The sequence below is a fragment of the Cebus imitator genome, unplaced genomic scaffold (genome assembly GCF_001604975.1).
Source record: "Cebus imitator isolate Cc_AM_T3 unplaced genomic scaffold, Cebus_imitator-1.0 Scaffold11, whole genome shotgun sequence".
Classification (NCBI taxonomy): Eukaryota; Metazoa; Chordata; class Mammalia; order Primates; family Cebidae; genus Cebus; species Cebus imitator.
In genome coordinates this window covers 4,375,828-4,398,274 of record NW_016107326.1, presented here as the reverse complement: position 1 = coordinate 4,398,274, position 22,447 = coordinate 4,375,828, and the positions used below count along the sequence as shown (strand labels likewise).

The window sequence follows — 22,447 nt, the reverse complement described above, 5'->3', positions numbered from 1 at the left end:
GTGTGTGTGTGTGTCTGATGTACATAGGGGGTGTGTATATGTGTGTCTGACGTATATAGGGGTGTGTGTGTGTGTCTGATGTATATAGGGGTGTGTGTGTGTCTGATGTATATAGGAGTGTGTGTGTGTGTGTGTGTGTGTGTCTGATGTATATAGGGGTGTTTGTGTGTGTGTTTGCGTGTGTCTGATGTATATGGGGGTGTGTGTGTGTGTGTCTGATGTATATAGGGGTGTGTGTGTATATGTGTGTGGGTGTGTGTGTATATGTGTGTGTGTGTGTGTGTGATGTATATAGGGTGTGTGTATGTCTGATGTATACAGGGGTATGTGTGTGTGTGTCTGATGTATATGGAGGTGTGTGTGTGTGTCTGATGTATACAGGGGTGTGTGTGTGTGTGTGTGTGTGTCTGATGTATATAGGGGTGTGTGTATGTGTGTGTCTGATGTATATAGGGGTGTGTGTGTGTGTGTGTCTGATGTATATAGGGGAGTGTGTGTGTGTGTGTGTGTGTCTGATGTATATAGGGGTGTGTGTGTGTGTGTGTGTGTGTCTGATGTATATAGGGGTGTGTGTGTGTGTGTGTGTACACATACATAAACACAGCTAAGCATAGCTTCCAGATATTCAAGGCAGGAATGGAGTTAGTGAAACAGATTCCCAATCTTTCATTCTTGACTACTTTTTTAGTACTCATGGAAGCTGTTCAATTTTAGAAACAAAATCATGGCTCAACCTAGTTAAATTCTGCCAAATGTAGCTTTTACAAGCAGGGACAGAAAATGAGTGCATCATACAATTAGAGAACCAAAGTCTTTTATTCAAAGGAAGAAAAGTATGGATTCAACCTTGCCGAGGACGTCACTGTCTGGTCTGGTAGCCACTAGACACATTTGGCTATTGAGCACTTGAAGTGTGGCAGTGGAACCAAGTACATTTAATTGACACTGAAATCTTGATAGTCACATGTGGCTAGGGGCTATACTGAACAGCACAGCTCTAAAGTTTAATACACATAACTGGGCCTAAAATTTTAGTCAGTGATTGTCCAATAAATGGGAAAGGGTAATCCTCAGCCACTGCCCTCAGTGTGACAAGTAAAAATAAAATGGTAGACATTCATGGTATACAATATGATGTTTTGAAATATGTACACTGTATATGCGCTGTGAAATGGCTTTTTTTTTTTGAACATGGGGTCTCACTGTTGTTGCCCAGGCTGGAGTACAATGGCACAATCTTTGCTCACTGTACCCTTCACCTCCTGGCTTCAAGTGATTCTCCTGCCTCAGCCTCCCAAGGAGCTGGGACTACAGGCACCTGCCACCACACCTAGCTAATATTTGTATTTTTAGTAGAGACAGAATTTCCTGTTGGCCAGGCTGGTCTTGAATTCCTGACCTCAGGTGATCCGCCCACCTTGGCCTCCCAAAGTGCTGGGATTACAAGCATGAGCCACCTTGCCCGGCCAAAATTTTGTAATTATACGTTTTTCCAACTAATAAAAAAGCTGGCTCTGAGGGGTCCAGTCAACATTTTTGGCAGCAGTCAAGTTGCTAGAAGGTGGTACCTGCACTCAGAAAAGGGATCTCTGCAGTTAAAAAGGACATGCTAGTTACATTAAAACTTATGAACGTTTATTTTCTGGAAACTTTCCTTGTGAATTTAAACACTACCCAGAAGAGGTTTACCTTGAGAGAAAATCAAAAGACTGAATTAGCATTAGTTAGGATTACGTCTAGGTCTTCTGAGCACCACAGACAGAGGAATAAAAGAGATTAACTGATGGAACCAAAAATCTCTCCTTTTCAATATTAGTTATTCTAGCAACCCCAACAAGCTATTTCTGTGCGGCTAGAATATGATCAAGTCTACATATGTCTAAATGATTCAAACAGTACTTCTAAATTTAAAAATAGTAAACTTCAAAAAGTCAAACAGCTAAAGGGACATTACAGAGGCCACTGGTTCCCCTCTGTGCCCCCACCCAGTCGTGAGACTTCTCCCCTACAGAGTGACTTCACACATGACAGTGTAGGATGGCAATGGAAGTCATTAGACCGAAGTGACTAGGTGAAAATGTTAAAAAGCCACTGTTTAAACACAAGCAGATCCAAAATTATGAGATTTTTCTTTTACAATTTAAAAGTATGGTGTGGAATAGGAGCTTGGGAGGGTTAATGATTTTTATAGAGATGGAAAAAATATTGTATAAGTCTGGAAATATAAAAGATGGCAGAGTACGGAGAATATATTAACAGATAATTTACCAAATCCTGGATTATATAAACAAGGAACGGTTCCCCCAAACTTGAATAAGACAGACACAAAAAAGGAAGTAGTGAGCAATACAAACTGTCATTCCAAAAGAGAGTACGAACTTAAAAGAGGGCACACAGCAGTGACATACGTTTACGTATATGGAGTTATAGAGGGACACCAGAACCCTGTGGAAGGATGGCTCTGATTTCAGGTATCAGGGTGGCAATCAGAGGTGGACTCTGAGCTAAATGAACCACTCATCCCTCCAATTTGCTTGCTTACACACTGCCCGTCCTACGTACTCTTTTACTGCAGGAACCTGGAAATTGTGTAATTTTTAAAAAATGGAAACATCAAACTAGAGTATAGTTTCTGAGAGATGATCACTTTCAGAAGACAGTTAAATCCAGTATTACAGAGTTACAGGGAAGTCTGAGGATATTTAGTTAATTCATTTTGATGACTATAGTTATAAACAAATTACAATTTTAAAGTATACTTCACTAAGCCAAAGAGAAAATATGCAATATTATAAAGATAAATCATTATTTACCTAAGGAAATAAAAATCTTTGAAATTAGATTCTATAAAAACTAACTCTATAGAAATGAATAGCAATACTGCCAAACACATATGATAAAAGTCAAAACTATCACTGTTGGTCTCAAAATACTGTTCAGGGAAGTTCACATGAAAAAGAAGTCTGTTTGTTTTGAAGAGATTGAATTTAAAAAGCAAAAAATTTCTAAGCTTTACCTTGACAAAAATACTGGTAGGTATAAAACGCCTGAGCAGCTGATTTGTGAAGTTAGGAAATCTAAGCAAGTTGATGCTGAGAGATGGCAGCTGCTGGTATCCAGCCATCAGAGGGTAGAAATTATATAACATCTCCTGCTCTGTGCCGGGTAGGATACGTAATCGAATCTGCAGCATAAAAAGTCATAGAGAAAGATCATCAAATATACATATATGCAATATCTATATGTGGTTATCCTCAATTATTTACATAAGATTGGGTATCCAAACCTTTTTAGTGAAATATTCGCTCTCTCCTAGTCCATCTTTCAAAATGTAGGGCTAATTAGTATGAGTTTAGAACAAGGCAGACAGGAAATGTATAAAAAATATATGGAGGATTTCTCAGTTTCTACCAAGATCTACAAAGGTAACTTATACCTCCTAAACATGAGAACACTAGACAGGTTAATATTTTCTCTGTCTTAGCCCAGGTAGATTTTAAGTTCACAATATGTTAAGGGATAATTTGTAGAAGAGTGTCTACTTGTAGACATTATGCCAATATAAAACAAATTAGTTCTAATTTGTTCAGTTGTTTCTGTTTTCTCTTAAGGATTTTACCTTTGTGTCATAGTATGTAATTGCAGGATGAAAAAAAAATGTTTTGAAAATCTTTAGCAATACTTTTAAAAAGTATACAAACTGGTCAGATTTTGGCATCTTTGTATTTCCTTTTTTTTTATATATATATTTCCTACTATTTGTAAGTCAACACCTGGAAAAAATCAAGACACTCAAGAAAAAAAGCTTACTCATTTGTAAATAATACAGTTGGTATATTTGATACCGTATATTATAACTATAAAACAGTACCTGAACATACAGCGTATATCATATAACATTCTATTTTGCATTGAACAACAAACAGCACTCAGAATCTGCAGAGCGGTTAATAGGGTAAACACTTCTGGGTGTTAAGCCATGCTTGTTCTCTAATTATGCCTTATTAATTAGAAAGTCTTTCCTGACTTTGGGGGGCATCTCTGCTATCCCTCTCACAGTGGAGAACAGGACTCTCACTGAAGCATGGTTTTGCCTGGGTGTTTTGTTTGCTCATTTAAAGACCTGATGAACTTTTCCAACTCTGATTTGACTGCATGAATCAAAAAATCTAGGTAACTTATAGAAACCTTTCCTGTATCTAAACACAGCAAAGGTTCTATGCAAAATCAAAATCTCCATGAAACTGTACTGATAGAAACATGGGCTGTTAATATTATTACAGTGAGGTCTCCAGGCCTCCCACTGACGCGCGCACGCGCGCACACACACACACACACACACACTCATCAGTAATAAAGGAGAGATTTAAGTTTTCCAGGAATTATAACATAATACAGTCCAAGGATTTGTGGACTTTTGTAAGAAGAACCCACACATCTGATCTCAATGATGTGACAAGGGTAACCCACCTTTAGAGGGAGCTGTACCTAAGGTGCTTAAAAATTCCCTATTACCAAAACAACAGGGACCACAGTCAGCTTTACCCAGTTCATTCATAAATTCCTGGACACACTTTTGTGTCAACATTAGCAGCACAAGATATGACCTGTACCTGTTTGAGACCTGAGAACATGAAGGCATCACTGGGCTCCACAGAAATTTCCACATCTTGAACTAAGTCGGTCTTATTCTGTAGGTGATACTTGACAGGCAAGGACTCTCTGACTCGCCCAAATGATGGCAAATCTACAGAGAAAGATGACACATTTCTCTTGGTTTAAAAAATAGCTCACCATTTATGCTTCGTTTTGTAAAGGAATCTCATTCAACGGACATAGTATCATTTAAATGAATGAAGTTACAGTGCGCTTGCCAGATAAGAAAATTCTTTGATTTGGCAACAGCGACAGGACTATGATAAGACAGGCTAAGGAAATAAGTGTTCTTCTAAAAATGACTGGCCTAGACAGGGTCTTGGCTAGCAGGAACAGAATTATATTTTAGGGATCATTTTTTAAATCTATAAAAGATTTCCCAAAATATCAATCATGGTTCCTAAACTAGAATAAGCAAAAGCTGTGTTTTAGTGAAGTTGTAAGTAAAACTTTCATTCATGCATTTATGAATACACTGTTGTTTGGGTGCGTGTGCGTGTGCGTGTGCGTGTGCATGTGCGTGCGTGTGTGTGTGTGTGTGTGTGTGTGTGTATGTGTTGTGTGTTGGCAGTTCTGCCATTTTATTTTTCCTGAGATACAAAAAGATGGAGTGCTTCATGAATTTGAGTGTCATCCTTGCACAGGCCATGCTAATCTCTGCACCACTCCCATTTCAGCAAATATGCTGTTGAAGTGAGCACTATATACAGTTTTTTCAAATTATAGACATTAGGATAACCAAACAGTTAATAAAGGACAGTTTCTCTTCATAAAGTATTCCAGTAAAGAAAGAATGATGGACAGATGTTATCTGCCTCCTGGTGGGAGCACACACCATTTATGAAGTATTCTTGTCAAAAACTTGACCCTGAATCTGTTATCAAGCCTATAGACAAGGCAATTTACAGGAACAGAGAAACATTTAAAAATGACACCATGCAATCTGCAATATTCAGCCTATGGGAAACTCTATAGGACAAATGACTTAGCTTCTTCAGCAAGGAAGAGATGGAGGTAGGAAGGAGAAGGACAGAGTGGTAGACAAAGTGGTATTAGAAGAGGTGATGGAGGGGTTAACGGTGGGAGTCGGGGAGAGGAGAGAGGGTATGGGAGAGGGAGAGGTAGTCAGCCTACCTGCCTACCTATAGGTTATAGATGGATAGTATGAGACTTATCCATCAGTTGCAGTGTATAGACCTCAAAATAAACTGAAAAAACATCCAAAGTTAACTAGGAAATTTTCAACATTGGAATTTGATGACATTAAGACATTACTGCTAATTTTTAAAGTCATAATAATGGTACTATAATTATATATTTTTAAATAGCCATTATTTTTAAAACGGACATATGAAAGTATTTATGGCTTGAAATGGTATCGAGGATTTGTTTCAAATAACAGGGGTGGGAGGAGTGTGTAGAGGTAGGGATGAAACAAGACTGGCCATAACCGACTTTTACAAATGTTGAAAAATTTTCATAACCGGATGTTAAAATAACTAAACTCTTAAAAGTTAAAATAACTACTGTTATTGGATCCTTCTCATCAAGTAAAATTTAAATTCTGTTACCTGCATTGACATGGAGAGGGATAGTTTCCACAATTACATGTGGCAGAGTGATGACAGTACTGATGGTGGGGATGTTCTCCATGGCTGAAGTCCTGTGACAAAAGAGGTCATCGTTTAAACTCACACTTTCCAAAAGAAGTTAATAAATCAAAAACAGGAAACGTGTACTCACCAACTAATTTCAAAAGAAATATGTTACTTATCCATTTCCCAAAATATTATTATTATTATCATTATTTGAGACAGAGCCTTACTCTGTCACCCACGCTGGAGTGCAATGGCACAATCTCAGCTCACTGCAACCTCCGCCTCCTGGGTTCAAGCCATTCTCCTGCCTCAGCCTCCCGAGCAGCTGAGATTACAGGTGCACACCACCACGCCCAGCTAATTTTTGTATTTTTAGCAGAGATGAGGTTTTGCCACGTTGGCCAAGCTGGTCTTGAACTCCGGACCTCAGGTGATCCACCAGCCTTGGCCTCCCAAAGTGCTGGGACTACAGGCATCAGCCATCATGCCCGGCCTCCCAAAATATTATTAGTGGAAGTGGTTTTGTGAAGTTAAGAGCTTTTAAAATTCCACATCTGAATATTTCCAGTTAACAAATGGTTATGACCCAGGGCTGCTGTGTATTACCAGCGGGGGATAATCATTATGCACACCATTTAATATAGTGTTTTGGTAGCAATACTTTCTCAATTCAGGAACAGTGCAGTGATTTACATTATAACATAAATTCCTTCACTCACTGAGAATGGCTTACAGGTGGGCCTGAGACCAGTTTGACAAGCACTGTTGTAACTCACTTACAAGTATATAGCAGAAACTGAGGAACTAAAAGTGTTTTACTATCAACAAACATGGTGGTATTCCCATATTTAGGGAGCCAAAGTAACATTATGAAACTGATAAGTATTTTCCCTGTGGTATGGTTAAAGGTGGGAACTACAGGGGTGGTGCCAGGGAAATCTCTGTGAGTCTAGGGGCAGAGCAGCTGACATTATGTGCAAATTATCAGAGAGCAAAACCAACAGGCAAAGAAGCTAAGCCCTCATCAATAATACATGAATACACCTCTGTCGTAATACTGCGGCATGATGGAATAATTCAGCAAGGCCTTAAACATGCTGTTTTGACACCTACAATCAAATAAATAAAACTAAACATCAATATAGTAAATTCAGGAATGGAGAAAAAGAAAGACAAGTTTATTTACTTCTTAGTAATATTACATATTTTTCCATTCTTAAAAAGTTTCTGCTTTAGTTCCTAACATGGTAAATATTTGTGCATATAATTCACATAAATAAGCTATTTAGGGTTCTCAATGAGTTTTCAAAGTGTAAAGGTGTCTTGAGGCCAAAACGTTTGAGAACTGTGGGCCTACAGTTATCTTTTAGTTTCTGCCTTTGTCAGGCTTAGGGATGGGTGCTCTTCATGAACAAACCCAGGGAATTTTCCTTCTTGCTCTATGCTTTGCGTATAACTTATAACATGAAAACAATAAATAACACCATGTAATTATATATGCTAAACATATATTCTTTGAAGCTAATCTCATAAATTTCCTCCAGTTACTGGTTTTTTAGGTTAAAAATTTTCCTTTAGTCAATTTTTATCATTTATAACCTTTTTGGGACAGCCATAACATTCAGATCTTTCTACTAGTTACTCTGAGTTGTACAAAACATTCCCTTAAAACCAGTATCTTCTGATTCCTTTCTCATTTTTAAGTAATATATGTTATTCCCTGTTTTAGAATTTTTGAAAGTAATTAAGCCATACCAAGAGGATAACACATGAATACCATGTATCTACTTCCCAGTCTAAGAAAGAAATTACAAGTATACAACTGAATCTTCTTGCAGAGCCCTTCCTGCTTGTACCTCCCCGCCCGAAAGGTAGCCAGTATCCTGAATTTGGTATTTATCATTCCCACGTATTTTATACTTTTCCAAATTACGTATGTAGTCCTAAGAAATATATAGCATGTTTGACATGTTTTTCAATGTCATATTAATGCAATTTATTCATATTCTCATCAGTAGCTTGCTTTGCTCCCTTTACCTTAAGATGTTGATACGTGTAGCTCTGGTTCATTCACCTCACTGATATGTAGTATTCCATTGTGCGAATGTGTCACAATTTATTCTCTTTTCTATTGATGGGAATTTAGTTTTTTTTCCACCCCCCATTTTTTTACTATTACAATCAATGCTGCTATGAACATTTTTCTTTTTTTGAATCAGGGTCTTGCTCTGTTGCCCAGGCTAGAGTGCAGTGGCACAATCTCAGCTCACTGCAACCTCCGCCTTTTGGGCTCAAGCCATCCTCCCACCTCAGCCTCCTGAGTAGTTGGGACTACAGGTGTGCATCGCGGAGCCCAGCTAATTTTTGTATTGTTTCAAACTCCTGAGCTCCGCAATCCTCCCGTCTCGGTCTACAAAACTGCTGGGATTAGAAGTGTGAGCCACCGCACCCAGCCATGAACATTCTTATACGTTAACACCCTTTGTGTACAGATTTAGTTTGGCTAAAATTTCAATAGCATATAAGTCACAAATTGTGACAAGCACAAATTCAGGTTTAATTATCTTTTTCAGCTTTGTGTTCACATCCATGCGACTTCTGCTCTTCAGAATGACAGAAACTCTCAAATATTAAGTGACAAAGATGAATAATAAAGATATCAGAATAACAAAGACACTGAAGAAAAGACCAGATTGATATAATGTTTACCTTTTCCAAGAGATAATATAATGGCCGGTTGCTACTCCACCTTCAACATTTCCAAGAGATGGGCATCGAAGACAAAAACATTCACTAGCACTCTCTCCAGTCTGTAAGACAACTACAGGGAAGAGTCTTTATACCCTATGCAATGGTTTCGTCTATGCAAGGAGAGTTTCACATCCAAGTAATATAACAAATAAAGAATATCTCACCCATTATATGTTATTTATAGAGACTCACAAGGTAGGGCTCAGAGATGTTAAATGACTTTTTAAAGGTCACAAAGTCTACTGTTTTTGCTAATGTATCAATATTCCATTATAGTAAAATCCAGCAAGGCATCTATATATCTGTGAGTCAGTCCTATGGAAACTAATGAATGTGAAAAGCTTAGAGACAGAATAAATATCTTATGGTGACTGTTTTTCTTTTTCTAAATTATTTCATGTCTCCAAAGTAAATACTTTGGGGTAGAGAAAAAGAAAATAGAAAACTTACGCTACCCTTAAAGTACTCAAAATATCATTCCAGAAAATTGTGGCTTTCTCTTAATAAACACATACAGGTTGACCATCCCTAATCTAAAAATCTGAAACCAAAATGCTTCAAAATCTGAAACGTTTTGAGTGCCAACATGACACAAAAAGGTTATTCTACAAGGAAAGGCATCCAGGCGTGGTGGCTCACAACTGTAATCTCACTTGGGGAGGCCAAGGCAGGAGGATTGCCTGAGATCTAGGAGTTTGAAACTAGCCTGGGCAACAAAAGGAGACCCCGTCCCTTTACATAATTAAATTAGCCAGGTGTGATGGTGTGCACCTGTGGTCCCAGCTACTTGGGAGGCTGAGGCAGGAGAATAGCTTGAGCCAGGGAGTCTGAGGCTACAGTGAGCCATCATCCTACCACTGCACTCCAGCCTGGGTGACAGAGTGAGACCCCGTCTCCAAAATGAAAATAAAAATTTTTAAAAGGCTGGGCACAGTGGCTTATGCCTGTAACCCCAGTACTTTAGGAGGCCAAGGTGGGTGGATCACAAGGCCAAGAGACTGAGACCATTTCGGCCAACACGGTGAAACCCCATCTCTACTAAAAATACAAAAAATTAGCTGGGCATGGTGGTATGTGCCTGTAGTCCCAGCTACTCAGGAGGCTGAGGCAGAGAATTGTTTGAACCCGGGAGGCGGAGGTTGAGGGAGCCGAGATTGTGCCACCGCACTCCAGCCTGGCAACAGAACAACACTCCCTCTCAAAAAAAAAAAAAATTTTTTTTTTAAAAGACAGAATGTTCTTTAAAGCATTTCAGATTTCATATTTTTAGTTTAGGGATGCTCAACCACTAAGTATAATGCAAGTATTCTGAAATCTGCAACACTTCTGGTACCAAGCATTTCAAATAGGTAAGAGATACTTAGCCTGTATTACTAACAGCACTCACACCGCCTCATGTGACTATTCACCTCTGTGCAAGAATGCTTTCCTCCTGCCAATTTTACAGTCAATTCCCTGATGACAAGATAAGCGCCCATTCAAACCAAGTATCCTCCACCTTTCAGTTCTCCAGAACCTGCAGTGTCACTCCTTTAAATGCAAGCAGGCAACAGTACTCATTTAATGGCAATTTTAGCAATCTGTGAGTGAAATTCTGAAGTACAACAACCAGCCAGGTGTGGTGGCTCACACCTGTAATCCCAGCACTTTGAGAGGCTGAGGTGGGCGGATCACAAAGTCAGAAGTTCGAGACCAGCCTGACCAATGTGGAGAAACTCTATCTCCACTAAAAATACAAAACTTAGCTGGGCATGGTGGTGTGCACCTGTAGTCCCAGTTACTCGGGAGGCTAAGGCAGGAGAATCACTTGAACCCAGGAGACAGAGGTTGTGGTGGGCAGACATCGCACCACTGCACTCTGGCCTGGACAACAGAGCGAGACTCTGTCTCAAAATAATAATAATAATAATAATGAACAAAGTGTCTAAACATTAGGCTATTTTTATGGTTTTCTAATGAAGAAGGTTGTGACAGATTAATGGAGGTCTGATTGTGGACAGACAACAATAGTGAAAGGGAAAAAAGCTGGATCAACCTTTGCTTTAATTAAGTATTTTTATGTAACGTTAAAGACTTGGAAAATATACTGCAGCCCAGTAAATAAAATACACATCAGTTTGAACCTCTAGAGATCACCTTCTAAAAAACCTGGGCCATTCATATTAAACTCTGCCAAAGTTCTCCTTAATTCTAAGAAGTTAAACAAAATGATCATTATTTTTATGAACAATTAACATTAGGATCAATTTGTGACAATGAAGTGGTATACTGCTGGTTTTGAAGACGGAGGAAGGAGCCAGGCACAGAGGAGTGCAGGTGGCCTCTAGAAGCTGGAGAAGACAAAGAAATAGATTTCCCGAGAGCCTCCAGAGGGAACGCAACCAGGATGACCCCTTGTTTTTTGGACTTCTAACCCGCATAAGTTTAATATAGTTAAATCTGTGTCATTTTAAGCCACTAACTTTGTGGTCATTTGTTACAGCAGCAGTAAGAAACGAACACACTAGAAGTTCAAGCCAGAGATTATTGCTTAATTTAGTAAACACTTATTAGCTAAGTACTACGATGCTGGCAATATGAAAATGAGTGAGACACAGCTCAGGTTCTAAAGGAACACACAGTCTAGTAAGGAGCCATATTTACAAATAGTAATTGCAATGTAATGGAATAAGAGTAACAATGTAAGTATGTGCAAAAAAACGTAGGAGTAAAGAAGGAAGAGTACTTAGCTCTGCTTGGGAGGAACAAGAAGTTAAAGTTTACATGAGCCCTGAAGAGCAAGCCAGAGTTCAACAGTTTGAAAGGACGAAAAAGGTTTTAGACAAAAGTTCCAAAGATATGTTCAAATGTAGCTGGGGGCAATGATGGACGAATGCCCTAAGTTTGTCTTGGTTGAAACCTGGGAGACTGCACAGGGCAGTGGAGAGCCTGGGGTACAGGCAGCTGGGAAGGTCAGCCAGAGCCGGACCAGGTGAGGTCTCGCGGCAATACGAAAGGCTGGCTGGGGTTTGAATGACTGCCAAGGAAGAAACCAGTTAAGAACCTACTTCTGCAGACCGGGTGAGAAAAATGGTAAGATGGCTCTGAGAATGGGGATGAAAAGCTGAATTCAAAAAACATTTAGAAGGTAGCACTTGAGCTCAGCAATGGATGTGGATGTGAAGGACTGTAGTTTTTCTCTGCCGTTTCCAGCTTGGATCGAGGGTACTTACAACGACCCCTCCAACTGGATATGGGAATGCAGGCAGCCTGAGATCGTGGGGCAGCTGAAAACTTGTAGAGAAAGAACAAGGGAACCAAAGTCAGGATACTGGAAATGACCAACACTGAAAGCAAAGGAATCAGCAAGAATGGACAAATAACCAGCTTTTACTAAGCTGTCAGAAGGGGGGCACTGAGCTAAGAGATTTCATATTCTCCCATATATACGACTCGATTATTTCACATACACCATCCTCTCTGCCTCTAAGAGGTGATGAAATGACCTTCTGAGTTCACAAAAGAGCAAGTGGTAGGGCTGGAAACTGAATCGAGCTCAGTCTGACCCTCAAGCTCATTATTCCCAATTAAAACAGTAAGGAAAAAGGGAAGGAAACAGAAAAACACAGCAGGACAGAGAAGATGATTTCCAAACATACAAGAGAAAACCAAGTTTCAAGAAGTGATGAAAAAACAACTCATGAAGACATTGTGAAAGCAAAGATATTATTAGTACTTTTTAAAACCAGAGAGGTATTGTCCTGGGTTTGAATCAGTCTTACAAACTTAGTGGGAAGACTCAGAAAATGTATCTTCTACTTTTCTATATTTGCCAAAGTATCTTTAAGAAATATCTTTTCTAGGGGAAGCATAACATGACGAGAAATGTCAGATATAGGTGATGGGGATGGAGGCAGCAAACCACGTTGCCATGTATGTACCTATGCAACAATCCTGCATGTTCTTTACATGTACCCCAGAACAATAATATATATATATATATATATATATACATATATATATATAAAGAAATATCTTTTCTCATTTCAAGTTATGAAAAACAGTAAACATTAAGAGTCAATGAGAAGAAAAGCCTTTAAAAGTTCAAAAATGAAAAAAATTCTTTTTGTGAAGTACAGTTTCAAAGTACAACTTCCTTAGAGTATGAAAAAAATCTGATCTTTAAAAATCAGGTATAGTCAAGCAAATGGTATTATAAATGACACCAATTCCACCTTAATTCCATATGCATTTGCTTTCGTGAGTATAGGTCTCAAGTTCCCTCACTTAGTAAAAAGTGAATTAACTCCTCCATTGCCAGCTTACACACACACACACACACACACACACACACACACACACACAATTCTCCTGCTCTTTAAGTGGAAATGGACCAACTTCTCACCATTTTCCACCTGGGACTCTAACTGGTCCACTGTGGTCATGGATGGAGCAAGCTGGAGCTCACTGGAAACAATGGTGAGGGCCCAGGGTGAGGCACTTAGGACGTCCGTCATCAACAGAAAGGGGATGTCAGCATAAACCCTTTCCAGGTGCTCAAACTGTCACAAATGAAGATAAAAGGTCTGTCAGGAATTACTTTAATCCATGTTATCATTTCAGTCCATTTCTATAACTTAAATGACTTCTAGTATGCCTCACAGGAACATACCTTGGTAGAAACAAATTTAACTGCAACGTCAAATGGAAAGACTGTTTCTATTGTTACAGTTTCATCCTGCAAGAAAATTTAAAAAGCACATTCAATGGATTCTCTAAATCTTTGTATATAAAGTTTTAAAAAACAAAATCTATCACTGATCAATAAATAATCCCAAATTATACACACTAAGAGAGAAAGGCCTTTCTTTTAGATAATATTTGTAAAAATCTGTGTAGAGAGAACTGAGTACTATTTTTTTTTTTTTTTTTTTTGGAGACAGGGTCTCACTCTGGCAACCAGGATGCAGTAAAGTGGCACCATCACAGATCACTGCAGCCTCGAACACGTGGGCTCAAGTGATCCTCCTGAGTAGCTGGGACTATAGGCGCACATCACCATGCCTGGCTACTGTGTTTTATTTTTTTAGAGATAGGGCCTTGCTATGTTACTCAGGCTAGTCTTGAACTCCTGGCCTCAAATGATCCTCTTGCCTCAGAACCCCAAAGCGCTGGTATTATAGGAGTGAACCACAGCACCTAGCGAAAGTGTTTTCTTATACAGTATTTATCTCTGTATCTAATGAAGTGCGTAAGGCAGGCATCACCACCATTTTACAGAGGAGGAATCAGATGTTCCACAAAGCTAGGGTCTTCTTTTGTCTAAGTTCTTACTACACCTCAACTCAAAATGACTAATAATAAAGATAATATGAATGTAATATGACAGACACTGCTATCATCACTACACATGTATTATGTAATGTTCATAATCACACAAAGAAACAAGTGCTATTATGATTGCCATTTTAAGATGAGGTCACATAACTGGAAACTAACAAAGGCATAAAAGCAGAACTGAAACTGTCATGGAGCCTACACTCTTAACCAACATGCTACATCTCCCTTCTAAGAGTCTGTTAGAAAAACAATGGGGGCTGGGCACGGTGGCTCACACCTGTAATCTCCGCATTTTGGGAGGCTGAGGTGGGCAAGCTGCTTGAGCTAAGGAGTTCAAGACCAGCCTGAGAAACATGGCACAACCCTGTCTCTACCAAAAATACAAAAAATTAGCTGAGCACGGTGGTGCACACCTGTAGTCCCAGTTACTTGGGAGGCTGAGATGGGAGGATTGCTTGAAACCAGGAGGTGAAGGTTGCAATGAGCCAAGATTGCATCACTGCACTTCAGGCTGGGCAACACAGTGAGACCCCATGTCAAAAAAAAAAAAAAAAAAAGAATAGAAAAAAGAAAAAAAGGGGGGGCGCTATTTTATCTTTCAAAACAAGTAACATGACCTCTTGGTAAGAAATCTTTAAAAAAGGTCATACTGGTTAAAAGCTCAGACTGTAATGCCAGGCACAGCTGCATTCTAACCCTGACTTGATACATACTTACTAGCTATGTGACCTTGAACCTAATGATGTGACCTTGGGAAAGTTACACAGGTTATCTGAAATGCTGGGACTAGAAATGTCTCAGGTTTTTGGATTTTGGAATATTTCCATGCTTACTGGTTGAGCATTCCAAATCCAAAATTCTCCTGGAAGCATTTCCTTTGAGTGTCATGCTGGTGCTCAACAAGTTTCAGATTTTGGAACATTCTGGATTTTGAATTTTCAGATTTGGAATGCTCAACTCATGCGGTCTCTTTAAGTCCCAGTTTCATAATCCTCACAGGAAGGTTAGAAACATTAAATGAGATAATACATATAATGTGCTGAAAGTGGTACCCTTATCTCCTAAGTTACCATATGGGACTCTATGTATTACACCAGGCTATGAGAAGTTTTCAACAGTACATGACATGCCTTTCCTTTCACTTGGGAAATACTAACAATTTTGAGATGGTTTTCTTTCCCAATGACCTGTAAATAGCCAAGCTGTGCAGTACCAAAACTACAGCCCAAACTGTGCAGTAACAAAACAAATCCCAAATTGCTAGGCCTTCTCCTCTGCTGGGCTGAGGACCCAATACCTAAGAGAAAGCTAAAAAAACATTACTGTCAGGACCTAGGAGATACTAAATATCATAATGTTCTATTATATACAGCACAGTAAATCTATTTAAAAACATGGGCTCTTAAAAGTCTCTATAAATAGAAAAGAGACCAATAAGGAATACAAAGAGTTGGCAGCTGCCTTCCAGTTGTGAACTGTAACTGTGATCGTTCCTATTTTCACTTTTATGTGCCCTTATCAAAAACAATTTTTACAAGTATTTTTTTAATAACTGAAAAAGTTTTTTCAAAGGGAGACCTCCTTTTCTCCAGAACCTCCTATATATAAGTCAACTTACAGATTTTATCTTACGTGTGATTTGCTTGAGATCTCAAACATGCTGATCCTCTATATGAAAAGCCATACAGGCCAGGTGTGGTGGCTCACGCCTGTAATCCTAGCACTTTGGGAGGCCGAGGCGGGCAGATCACCTGAGGTTGGGAGTTCGAGAACAGCCTGACCAACGTGAAGAAACCCTGTCTCTACCAAACACAAACAAAAAATTAGCCGGGCGTAGTGGCGCATGCCTGTAATCCCAGCTACTCGGGAGGCTGAGGCAGGAGAATTGCATCAACTCAGGAGGTGGAGGTTGCAGTGAGCCAATATCACGCCACTGCATTCCAGCCTAGGCAACAAGGGCAAAACTCCAACTCAAAAAAAAGAAAGAAAACCCATATAAGCCAATTTTCTATTTAATGTTTGAGCAGTGAATGCCAGCCTAAACAAATCTCAATATAAGTGATTTTTTTTAAAGTTTAATTAAAATTTATAATAGACTATAAGCACCTAAGCTGCTTATTTTATAAGTAAACTAAAATAACACAAAATGAGAACACTCCACATACGATGCTTCATACAGTAGTTATAAAAAAAAAAATACCTTGTGACACTTGCAAACAATTTCTTTTTCTTCAACAGTTGTATTGATCAGGTAAGAAACATATACAAGAAACATTCTTGAACCCACTGTGCCACAGCGAACATATAACATTTTTTCCAGCTATAACAAAATTAATGTTGTGATTTAATTAATATTACAGACATTGCCTCTTGATATATATTCTCAGATAATGTTCCCACCTTCTAGAGTTTACTATACCAACTGGCTAAATTCTTTATAACTTTTACAGAATGTTACAATGTAACTGATCAGAGCTCCCACTGTATAAGAGTATCTGATTATCTGGACACAGCATAAGAGTGGAATCATTACTACTGCATCTCTTAGAAATTATTATTCTCAACTTCCACAAAATTTTCGTATCTCGTTTAGAAGCAAAAGTTAACTGAGAAATTACTACATTAAGTTACAAACAACAGTTATTTTATTAGCCAACTAATTCATATTAAGCATGTTTTCTAAATTCCCCTGTAGAAAAGCTGCTTAAGACATTTTATACATTTAAGTATGCAAAATGTGTATGAAATGTTCATTAATTAAATCACTTTTCAGTCCTAGAATTTGCTGCTAAAATGCTCTGAACTGTTTGAAACTCACTATATATTCAAAACTACAAACTAATTGATTTCTTCTCCGGTCCCAGTTGACCAAGTTTACCTGTTCCCCTGGATGTAAGTCTCCAACAGGAATGTCAGTGAGTAAAGCCGGGTAGGATTCATCACACAGTTCTGTCCCATGAAGAGTCACATGAGTTTTCTGAGTTAAATTGGCATCTTGTCCTAAAAGAGTTAATGCTGATTGGTTCTTCAAAATAAGAACTCAAACACTAACCCAATAATCAATACTGTGTGAAGAGCACTACGTCATACCTTCTTTTAAACAAAAGTCCTAGCGTTGACATCACTGATGCATATTTTATGTTGGATTAATACTGATCAAACTTTCAAAAAAGAATGCATACCTGGTTTTAAGCCAGCAGTGAGCTTCACATCTCTGATTTGGGTCTTTTCATGAGATTGAACAGTCACAACCAAACAATACATTTCATTAGTCAGGGCAGGGGGCTCGTGTCGCAGATGTACAGAAATGTTTGGAACTCTGGAAATGATCCTTTGAAAAGAAACCTTAGCTAAGTAACTGATTAAAAAAAAAAAAAGAGCAAATAAATTATTTAAATAAAGTATTTAAAAGAAATAAGAGGCTGGGTGCGATGGCTCACACCTGCAATCTCAGCACTTTGGGAGGCCGAGGCAGGAGGATCATTTGAGCCCAGGAGTCTGAAACAAGCCTGGGAGGCATAGTAAGGCCCTGATCTCTAGAAAAAACACAAAAATTATTCAGGGATGGTGGCACCTGGTTGTAGTCCCAGCCACTGGGGAAGGCAAGGGTGCACACATGTTGCATTCAACTAAATCCTTTAACAAAAGGACTCAAAATAAAATTACGAATTATAATTTATGTCTGGTAGGTTTCCTTAGGTACCATTAAAAAATAAAATATGCAATTAGGGGATTTAGTCAAAATCATGAAGGATTTTTTTTTTAATGAATAAGCAAAAAAGGGTCAAGGCTGTAGTGAGTTGTGATCACACCACTGTACTCCCGCCTGGGCAAGAGAGAGACCCTGTCTCAAAAAAAAAAAAAAAAGAAATAGGATGACCTTTAGCATCAGCTTAGTAAAGCAGACTTACATTGTGCTTGCCTGAATTATTATGCTGTCCCAGTGAACTTCATTGTCGGGTAGCTTAGGTCGCCTTTTGAAAGACCGAGCTGCCTGTAAGGCTTCTTGGGAGGAAGCAGCATCTCCTCCTCCTCCCTGCCAATTTAAAACCACACATCTTCCCATCTCATTGCCCAGAGCAAGATCCACTGAAGTAATCTAAAGAGAAGGATGTCAGAAATGCCATCTCACATGTGGTTGTCACCATCCCCTCTCACCAAAATTACACCATAGACTACTAGACCATGGAGTTCCTCTAGAGACCCCCCAGTGTGACAGAAGTCAGAACACCTGCTGTTAGAGTCCTCCTCTGGCTGGGACATAAACTAACTGCACCCTGGGTTTCAACTTCTTCACCTTTAAAACAGAGATAATAACCTGACCTTCTACTGAGAGGCTGATTGTACAGCAGCAGTGTTATGAATTCAGCATCTGGCATAGTCCCTGATATAATGAAACTCAATTAGTGGTGCTGAATGAAATCAATATTGTGATGGCTATAGATACATCATAACGTAATTTCTGAATCCACAAATATTTTTCCTGAAAATATTTATAGTATTAGTAATAAAATGCTTTATTAATTGCATACATGTTGCATTCAACTAAATCCTTTAACAAAAGGACTCAAAATAAAATTACGAATTATAATTTATGTCTGGTAGGTTTCCTTAGGTACCATTAAAAAATAAAATATGCAATTAGGGGATTTAGTCAAAATCATGAAGGATTTTTTTTTTTTAATGAATAAGCAAAAAACTTTGGATACTGGCTAATAATAAAATCAACATGTTCATAGAAACTGTTATGGGAACACTGGTGGTACAACTATATCTTAGCAATGGTCCCAAGTGTAGATTAGCTAACCATTCCCGTTCATGTCATGAAAAGCAACCACTTACTGTGTGCTAATCACTATTCCACGCAAGTTACATTAACCAGCTGATTTAATCCTCATGAAATCCTCACAGGTAAGTACTCCTATGATCCCCATTTTACAGATGAATACACTGAGAAGACACATAGAAGCTAAGTAACTCCCCAGGGCCACAAACTTAATAAGCTGGAGAGCTGCAATTTAAACCCGTACCATTTGGCTCCAGGGTTTCTGCTTAATAAAGATATTACTTAGATCCCATATTTCTAAAAGGCATTTCAATTATCTATACTGTATCAATCTTTACAAATATATATGTTCATTTTTCTTTAAAAATATGTACTCAGTAATGTTTAAACATCAAAAAATAGTTATTCAGTCTGAATAACATAAAAAATATATTTGCTACATTACATAATATACATTAAAACTCCTTAACTGATTATGTAGTCATTAAAAAATGAGATTGGTTTTATGTACTAACAAGAAATAATGTCTAATATACACTATTAAGTGACAAAAGCCAGCTACGGTTTATTCTCAATTTTATTAATTGAAAAAATTTTAAACTACAAATATGTTCACAGAAAAATGTCTGGAAGGAAACTTCCGAAACTATAATGAATGGTTTCCTTTAGGAAGTTCTAGTAGAAGATTTTCATTTTTTACGTAATAAGCTTTTGTATTATTTACAGTTTTCTGATATAAACATACTACTTTTATTAAAAATATTTTTAAACAAATTTCATAACTAACCTCAATTTTCTTTCCCACGTCTTCAGTTTTTGCAACAAATTTAAATAACAGTTTTCTTGTTTTACCAGGAACTAAGCACATCTTTCCTTGAGTCAGATTTTCTAAAACTTCACTTGCTTTGGATGCTTCTTCTATTACACAGAACTGGTTGTATTCCTGAAAGAGGTGAGCAGGGGTCATCAAATGTCAAACGTCTGCCAACACTGAATGCCAAGTACTTTGGAGCTCATTTAGTTTTAACACAAACACTGAAGCATTGTGAAAGGTTACCAATAAAAGAAAGTATTTTTATCCCAAATAGAGGCACTTACCCACTCACTGCTGCCACAATAAAATAGTTCCCTACACACAAACTGTTTCCTGAAAATATTTAGCTAACCCTCTCCCAGAGAGACAGTTTGTGCTTTGTTGCACTGCACACTACTGTTTATCACCTCCTTTCCTTGAAGAACCTTTTTTTAACTTGGCTTCTGTGATGCTATCATCTTTCCTGTTTCTCTTCCTGCTTGGTTACTTCCTGTTTTTCCCACCTGGAGTGCAGTGGCACAATCTCGGCTCACTGCAGCCTTAACCTCTTGGACCCCAGGGATGGTCCCACCTCAGCCTCCAAAGTAGCTGGGACCACAGGCACATACCATCACACTTGCTAATTTTTGTATTTCTTGTAGAGATGGGGGTCTCACTATGTTGCCAAGGCCTGTTTCAAACTTCCTGGACTCAAGCGATCCTCCTGCCTTGGCCTCCAAAAGTGTTGGGATTACAGGCATGAGCCACTGAGCCCAGCTCCATTCCTTTGCTTTCTTTCAGGTCTTCATTTCTCTCTATGTTCACTTCATTGGAAAACGTATTTGTTTCCACATACTCCATACCATTGTTGCTAGTATCTCCCACATAAAATTGTCCTATTCTGTCTTATTTCCTTAATTACAAGCTTATATCCACAACTGTCTAGAGGACAAGTCCACTACCACCTGAAACTCAGTATGTCCCAAAGTGAATGTGCGTCTGCCTTGCCAGAAGAGAACGTGCCTTATAGATGAATAAAGAAAGATATCTTTCATGTTTCTATCTACGGAATCACCATTCTCATCTGTTCAATAAATGAAATAAACCTTTCCTAGCAAGAGCCACCTTCTATCCCAGCAGATAAATTGTTGTCGTAGAAATTCTTACACAGTTCCAATTTTATACTTTCCTAACAATTTTCATTTCTATTCCATGCTTCCAAAGCCGATTCTACTTTTTTCCTTATGATTTATATGGTGAATTTCTTTTCTTTTCAGATGGAATCTCATTCTGTCACCAGGCTGGAGTGCAACGACACAATGTAGGCTCACTGCTACCTCTGCCTCCCAGGTTCAGGCAATTCTTTTGCCTCAGCCTCCCAAGTAGCTAAGAGTATAGTCACCTACCATCATGCCCAGCTAATTTCTGTATTTTTAGTAGAGATGGGGTTTCACCATGTTGGCTAGGCAGGTCTCGAACTTCTAACCTGCAGTTATCTGCCTACCGTGGCCTCCCAAAGCGCTGGGATTACAGGCATGAGTCACTGCACTTGGCCTGTATCTTGAATATAATCTAAATTGTAAAACTAATTGCTTTATATTCAATTTTAACATTTTAATTAGTTTTTAATGATAGTTTGTTTGTTGTTTAAAAAAAAAAAAAAAAAAAGGAAAGAAAAGAAATGGAAGAGTAGACTACTGAGGGAAAAGTAAAATAAGAGTCCCCTTACATGAGCCCAGGAATTTGAGGCTGAAGTGAACTATGTGATCGCATCACTGCACCCCAGCCTGGGCAACAGACTGTCTCTTTAAAAAACAAGACAAACCAAACAAACAAACAAAAAGAGTCCATGTGTTGACCCTCTAGTTTCATAATGAACAAAACAAACCCTGCCCTTCTGTCTTTGTGGAGCTTAGATTCTGGTAAGGAAAACAGGTAATTTACCGAATAATCACACAGACAAAGGTGAAGCCACAGTGTGATTAGTACACAGGCTATGAGAGCCTGGCTAAGTGGCTGAGTCATGCAAGTCAGGGGAGGCTTCCCTGAGGAAGTGATGCTTTTAAGTGAGAAAAGACAAAGAGGAATGAACTAGTCGGAGAGGAGAGCAATCCAGTTCAGGAAGAGGAAAGGGCATGTACAAAAGCTCCTGTCCTTCATTCATCCTATCCCCACTTTTCAGCTTCTATGTGTACTCGGCAATCCAGGTTTATCTATTTTTAAATGCCTCTTGTATTCCTAAATCTCCATTCTCAACACCAGTATCTTAATCGCAGTCCTTGAACTTTTGTACCTGGATTAATATAAAGAGACTCTAATTGGCTTTCATGATATTATTTATTTCTATTTTGCTACTAGAATAAAGTTTATTAAAACATTAGAAATAAATTTCATGCTTTTGCTTAAAAATTCTCAACTTGCCAGGCATGATGGCTCACACCTGTAATCTCAGCACTTTGGGGGGCTGAGGTGGGTGGACTCTTTGAGCCCAGGGGTTCAAGGCCAGCCTGGGCAAAACAGCAACACCACGTCTCTCTAAAAAAA

General features: G+C 38.6%; 1 protein-coding gene and 1 non-coding gene across 6 annotated transcripts in view; both read right to left on the bottom strand.

Moving 5' to 3' along the window:
* The window catches only part of TRAPPC11 (trafficking protein particle complex 11), a 54,369-nt gene that overhangs the window by 2,976 nt on the left and 28,946 nt on the right, over positions 1-22,447 (bottom strand). For 4 of the 5 annotated variants that reach the window (XM_017549551.2, XM_017549556.2, XM_017549553.2 and 1 more), the window contains 11 exons: positions 19,898-20,053; positions 18,236-18,423; positions 17,507-17,655; positions 17,203-17,324; positions 16,525-16,644; positions 13,657-13,722; positions 13,390-13,546; positions 8,964-9,075; positions 6,228-6,319; positions 4,614-4,747; positions 3,017-3,184 (listed from right to left, as the gene is read on the bottom strand). In XM_017549551.2, the coding sequence (XP_017405040.1) occupies positions 3,017-3,184; positions 4,614-4,747; positions 6,228-6,319; positions 8,964-9,075; positions 13,390-13,546; positions 13,657-13,722; positions 16,525-16,644; positions 17,203-17,324; positions 17,507-17,655; positions 18,236-18,423; positions 19,898-20,053 (1,464 nt within the window). The remainder of the gene's footprint in view (positions 1-3,016; positions 3,185-4,613; positions 4,748-6,227; positions 6,320-8,963; positions 9,076-13,389; positions 13,547-13,656; positions 13,723-16,524; positions 16,645-17,202; positions 17,325-17,506; positions 17,656-18,235; positions 18,424-19,897; positions 20,054-22,447) is intronic. The other variant, XM_037746076.1, reaches the window with a different exon arrangement.
* LOC119466891 lies at positions 5,256-5,357 on the bottom strand. Its single transcript, XR_005195400.1, has one exon. It is a non-coding gene; the product is annotated as a U6 spliceosomal RNA (small nuclear RNA).